This window comes from Quercus suber, unplaced genomic scaffold (assembly GCF_002906115.3).
Source record: "Quercus suber isolate HL8 unplaced genomic scaffold, Cork oak 2.0 scaffold_431, whole genome shotgun sequence".
Lineage (NCBI taxonomy): Eukaryota > Viridiplantae > Streptophyta > Magnoliopsida > Fagales > Fagaceae > Quercus > Quercus suber.
This window is the reverse complement of record NW_027069882.1, coordinates 134309-140684: the sequence shown is the minus strand read 5'-3', so window position 1 is coordinate 140684 and position 6376 is coordinate 134309. Positions and strand designations below refer to the sequence as shown.

The 6376-nt window shown below is 36.6% G+C and overlaps 1 protein-coding gene across 1 annotated transcript; it reads right to left on the bottom strand.

Annotated features, from left to right (window-relative positions):
* Nucleotides 1-3058: 3058 nt before the first annotated feature.
* Nucleotides 3059-5817, bottom strand: LOC112000490 (extensin-2). The gene has a single exon (XM_024032630.2). It carries the CDS (start codon nucleotides 5777-5779, stop codon nucleotides 3404-3406), a length of 2376 nt encoding a protein of 791 aa, XP_023888398.2. The 5' UTR covers nucleotides 5780-5817; the 3' UTR covers nucleotides 3059-3403.
* Nucleotides 5818-6376: the final 559 nt, after the last annotated feature.

The window sequence follows — 6376 nt, the reverse complement described above, 5'->3', positions numbered from 1 at the left end:
TATGCAGGCATGTCAGCCATGACCAAGTCTAACATGGAGAGTGAAGAGGGTCCTGTATAGTTGGCTAATTAAGCACTCATTAGCTTGTTCATCACCCTAGAAAGCTTGTTTTGTACGCAAACAGCTCTAAATTATCGTTTAACTATATTGATCAGAGAGAGAGAGAGAGAGAGAGAGAGAGAGAGAGAAGATATGAAGAAACTGCATGAAAGAAAAATTCGAAGTCAAAATGCTGGCCTTCCATCAATTAAACCGTGTCAGACTTGCTCCAATTTGCCTATTTTAAATTGAAAATAGAATGTTCTTGCTAGTTTATGATGATTTTTTTTCCTGTTCTTAAGATCGAATCTTAATCCGTGAGTAAGGGCAGAGCCACATGCATTTGAGTGGAGAAAACTGTCCCGTTGAATTGTTTTTGGAAAAAAACATGGGAGTAGTTTATGTTAGAGATTATGGTCCAAAAAGTCCAAAAACTTATTATAAAGTGCAAGTAAATTAAGTTTAGGTTTAATTTAGGGTTCTTACTATATAAACCCTACATTGAGTTTATTGTGATGTGTATAAATGATATAGTAAGAATGTCACCATCAATGGTTTTCCACCATGAACAAAAATCATCAAACCAAACAATGTTAAATTCTTGCTTCCGTTTTTTTCTTCTTTTTCTTTCAATTACTCAACATCTTTAGTGGTTTAAAATTTTACAAATTTTTTGGATATTATCATATATAATATATTAAATTCAAAACAACATTGAAATTCGATTCAAATCCAAATCCAAATCCAAATTAGCTTTTCATTATAATCTAATTTTATGCCAAGATTCCATTTTAATTTTCTTAGTTTTGATATCAAGTGACCCACTTATAATACTCAAGACAAAATTAAGTTCAAATGGATACTTCACTCATCTAAGTAAGATTACCTCATTATCATTACTGTTAACCTAGTTTATTTAATTGTATTGATTGAAATAAGATGAATGTTAATAATTTTTTTTTATTTAAATAAATTAAAAGATGACATTATTATTAATTGAAGTCCTTCAACTACCTATTTCTCAATTAATCGAACCACATGATCAATTCGATTGTTTAGCTGGAATTTGTATACTTCAATTGACTCAATTATTGGTTTTTATACGCATTATGGGTAGTTTTGCCATGGTATTCGATTCTTTTGAATAGATTACATGAATTTTTTTCATTAGACAAAGTCGAGTTGTTTTCTTAGAATATTTAAATATGGTAATTTTATAGCTAAAACATTTCTTGGCTGATTTTATTTTATTAAAAAAAAAAAACTGTTGGGACGAAAATGTGCATTAGATCATAAATATCATACTAGCTTGTAACTATATGCATACTCATAGATTGATGCATTTAAAATAAACATAACTCAATCCATATTAAAATTCCTACCTAAGTTGAATATTACTTATGGTTATTTCTATATTTTTGTCAACTCTTAAAAAGATCTCATATATAAGAATATTATTTGATTGTGTATGCAAATTGTTCATTTTTTTTTAAAGGTAATAGAATTTCAACTTATGGCGTACTCTTTATGATAACTATTATGTAACCCCATGCATATGTACAGGAATATTTAAAAACAATCATAATTACATGTATATATGAGTTCAAATTAAACTTGATTTAAGAATTACAACTTACACATTTTTTAAACCATGAATTTCTACAATATGTAATGGTTTCTCATTATATATATATATATATATATGAGAATTAAAATTTAATTGAATCTAGACTCTTCAATTTTTGGTTTTTTTACCAAATAATTCACTTGCTACAAAAATTAAAAAAATTAGATGGGACACATAGCGCAAAATTGAACTCTAATTAAAATTCAATTTAGAATCTAATTGAATTTAGACATTTTGATTTTTGCACCTAATAACATACTTGACATACAAATTTAAAAAATAGATGGGACACGTGACTCAAAATTAGACTCTAATATATTAAGAATTCAATTAGATTTTCTGTCAGCTTTGACTATTAATATATATATATATATATTGCTCTTTATCATCAGAACAATATACTAATTGGTTTTTGTCAATTTAAAAAAAATAAAAATAAAAAAAACCTTATAAGTATATTATTTGGATTTTATGCAAATTGTTCATTCTTCATTGTTTTATTTTAGGAAAAAAAAAATTGTTACTACCTAACTTCATTTTCATTATTGTGGTGCAATAGATTTATTTCATGTATACATTTTTCAAATAAGCTATTAATAACCAATTTATTAGAACATGGTTTGCTTTTACATTGAAATTTATATTGGAAATAATAATAATTTTTGTAAGAACATTTGGATCATTAACTGTAAACTGTATGGTGCATTGTTTTCACAAGACAAAGAATTAGAATCTTGTGTGCAGTCTAATGTTGTAGTGGATAGAGTCTATGTTATAGTTAAACATTTTTTTTAGATTTAACAATGTAGAAAATATTATATAATTTAAAATTTAAAGTAACAAAACACTAGATACAATTTAAAATATGTAATGTATAATAAAATTTATAAAATTGATTCATTTTAAATGGAGATGAATCGATCTTTTCCCTAATTACGTGATACCATAATGGTTTGCAATATCTATTTCACAATATGCTATCCTTGAAGAGATAACAAACAAACTAGTTAGCCACTATTCTTGTAAAATAAGCCACATCCTTTGGTTGGGCAAGGTTTAGAGTTAAACGCACTGGTAAATACTATTTTATAAGGTGGTGGATTCAACTCGAAAAATGCATATGCTTAGAATGGCTGGATATAAATCACATTAACAGGGTGTTTTGTATTGAATTTTGATCGACAGTAGTTGTTCAATAGAATCTTCATTCGGGAAATTCAGATATATTAACACTTACATTGCAACAGCAAGAGCAAGATGTTTAATTCAGCACACAAACCCCACACCCCCCCCCCCCCAAAAAAAAAAAAAAAAAAAGGAACAAGAACAAGAATGTTTATATATCCTTTGTAGTATAGTAACAGTAACTTGTAGTCACGTAAAATAGCAATAATACAAAGAACATATTTTAGAACATGAATTCCTGACTTACATCGGTTACATAACATAATACAATCATGCTTCTTACATATAGATCACATAGGATATCTGTTTCACGTCTTTATTGTACACAAGGACACTTCATAAAAGTTACAATTCTAAAAAAAGGAATTACCACACATACAATCCAAAAGAAAGTGATTATTCTTGGAACAATTCAAGTTGATAATTTAATAGGTGCATTTAACATAAATAGCCTTTTGGGAGGTGAGAGTCATTTATAGTAATAACCCAGTGAGGCGGCGGTGGAGACTAAGTTGGTGAATGTGCTGACTCATGGAGGCATGGAGGAAGTGACTAGAGATGATATGGGGGTGGAGGAGAACTGTAATAGTATGGAGTGGGTGCTGAAGGAGATGGTGGCGGTGGAGACTTGTAGACGTAAGGAGGAGGAGGTGATGGAGATGGAGGTGGTGGAGATTTATAAATGTAGGGAGGGGGAGGTGAAGGTGAAGGTGGGGGTGGTGATTTGTAGATATAAGGAGGTGGGGGTGAAGGAGATGGAGGAGGTGGTGACTTATAGACATAAGGAGGAGGAGGTGAAAGAGATGGAGGAGGAGGTGACTTGTAAACATAGGGAGGAGGTGGGAATGGAGATGGGGGTGGTGGTGATTTGTAGACATATGGAGGAGGAGGTGATGGAGAAGGTGGTGGTGATGATTTATAAACGTATGGAGAAAGTGGTGATGGTGAGGGTGGTGGTGGAGATTTATAGATGTAAGGAGGAGGAGGTGAAGGTGATGGTGGTGGTGGTGATTTGTAGACATAAGGAGGTGGGGGTGAAGGAGATGGAGGAGGTGGTGACTTATAGACATAAGGAGGAGGAGGTGATGGAGATGGTGGAGGAGGGGATTTGTAGAAGTAAGGAGGAGGAGGTGAAGGTGATGGTGGAGGTGGTGATTTGTAGACGTAAGGAGGTGGGGGTGAAGGAGACGGTAGAAGTGGGGATTTATAGAGATAAGGAGGAGGAGGTGATGGAGATGGTAGAGGAGGGGATTTGTAAACATAAGGAGGGGGAGGTGAAGGTAATGGTGGTGGTGGTGATTTGTAGATGTAAGGAGGTGGGGATGAAGGAGATGGTAGAGGTGGTGACTTATAGATGTAAGGAGGAGAGAGTGATGGAGATGGTGGTGGTGGTGACTTATAAACATATGGAAGAAAAGGTGATGGTGATGGTGGGGGTGGTGATTTATAAACGTAAGGAGGAGGTGGTGAAGGTGAAGGTGGTGGTGGAGATTTATAGATGTAGGGAGGAGGTGGTGATGGTGATGGAGGAGGAGGGGACTTGTAGACATATGGAGGAGGAGGTGAGGGAGATGGTGGGGGTGGTGATTTATAAATGTAAGGAGGAGGTGGCGATGGTGAGGGTGGTGGTGGAGATTTATAGATGTATAGAGGAGAAGGTGATGGTGACGAGAGGGAAGGGGACTTGTATACGTAAGGAGGAGGAAGTGAAGGTGATGGTGGTGGTGGTGATTTGTAGACATAAGAAGGTGGGGGTGAAGGAGACGGTGGAGGTGGGGATTTATAGATATAAGGAGGAGGTGACGGAGATGGTGGAGGAGGGGATTTGTAAACATAAGGTGGGGGAGGTGAAGGTGATGGTGGTGGTGGTGATTTGTAGACGTAGGGAGTTGAGGGTGAAGGAGATGGTGGAGGTGGTGACTTATAGACGTAAGGAGGAGGGGGTGATGAAGATGGTGGTGGTGGTGACTTATAAACATATGGAGGAGGAGGTGATGGTGATGGTGGGGGTGGTGATTTATAAACGTAAGGAGGAGGTGGTGAAGGTGAGGGTGGTGGTGGAGATTTATAGATGTAGGGAGGAGGTGGCAATAGTGAGGGTGTTGGTGGAGATTTATAGATGTATGGAGGAGGAGGTGAGGGATATGGTGGGGGTGGTGATTTATAAATGTAAGGAGGAGGTGGTGATAGTGAGGGTGGTGATGGTGATTTATAGATGTATGGGGGAGGAGATGATGGTGATGGTGGAGGTGGGGACTTGTAGACATATGGTGGAGGAGGTGAGGGAGATGGTGGTGGTGGTGATTTATAAATGTAAGGAGGAGGTGGTGATGGTGAGGGTGGTGGTGGAGATTTATAGATGTATGGAGGAGGAGGTGATGGTGATGGTGGAGGAGGGGACTTGTAGACATATGGAGGTGGTGGAGACGGAAACGGTGGAGGTGGTGATTTATAGACATAAGGAGGTGGAGATGATGGAGATGGTGGAGGAGGGGATTTGTAAACATAAGGAGAAGGGGGTGAGGGTGATGGTGGCGGTGGTGATTTGTAGACATAGGGAGGAGGAGGGGAGGGTGATGGTGGGGGTGGTGATTTGTAAATGTAGGGTGGTGGGGGAGATGCTAAGGGAGGAGGTGGAGACTTGTAAATGTATGGAGGAATAGGTGATAGAGAAGGTGGTGGGGGAGACTTGTAGTAGTAGGAGGTTGGGGGAGGGGTCGGTGATTTCAATGGCGGAGGTGGTGGGTGGTCTTCGTGCTTTGGTGGATAGTCTTCATGCTTTGGTGGCAATGGTGATAAGTCTTCTTTTGGTGGTGGTGACGAAGCATAGATGTAAGGCTTATCAGCAATTACCCTAGTTGCAATGAGGCAAAATGCTATAACATAAATCAATGGAGGCCAATGCCTCAAGTGTCTCGAGGTACCCATTTCTTGCAATTCAACTCTAATTGTGAAAGGATAATTCCTATTGAGACTTGCATGGGTGGTAATCCTTTATATAGTGAACTCCATTAATCATTGTTTGAAAATGATAATTTTGTTTAATCCTTTAACAGGCTGTGTTAATGATTCAAAACAATATTTTCCCAAATATTTCAATGATTTTGTGTTTTCTAATTAATTAGCTATGTCAACATGGTTTTGTTTTTTAGCAATGTGTTTTTTATGATGTGCTGCCAATAGATGTTCCCACCAAATACCTGAATCTCATTCCCATGAATGAAGTCAAGTGGATAGAGTAACGTGCTATGATTGGGTAATCTCTATTTTTAAATTCTTCTTATCAATTTAATTAAAAGCACGTTCTTCAAACCTGTAGGAAGACAGAAGAGGATTGGATGAAAGAGACTCATGAAAGGAACTAAAGTCAATATGCAACCTTGGTATATACAGAGACCTCTCTCTCTCTCTCTCTCTCTCTCTCTCTCTGTCTCTCTCTTTTTGATGGAATAGTTGCTATAGAATATAAACAGACTTTCAATTCCTCAGCTAATAGTTAAACCTTGCATGCACATTGCTTAACTT

Coding starts and splice junctions, on each gene's coding strand:
- LOC112000490 (XM_024032630.2), bottom strand. CDS start 5,779: ATGGGTACCTCGAGACACTTGAGGCATTGGCCTCCATTGATTTATGTT.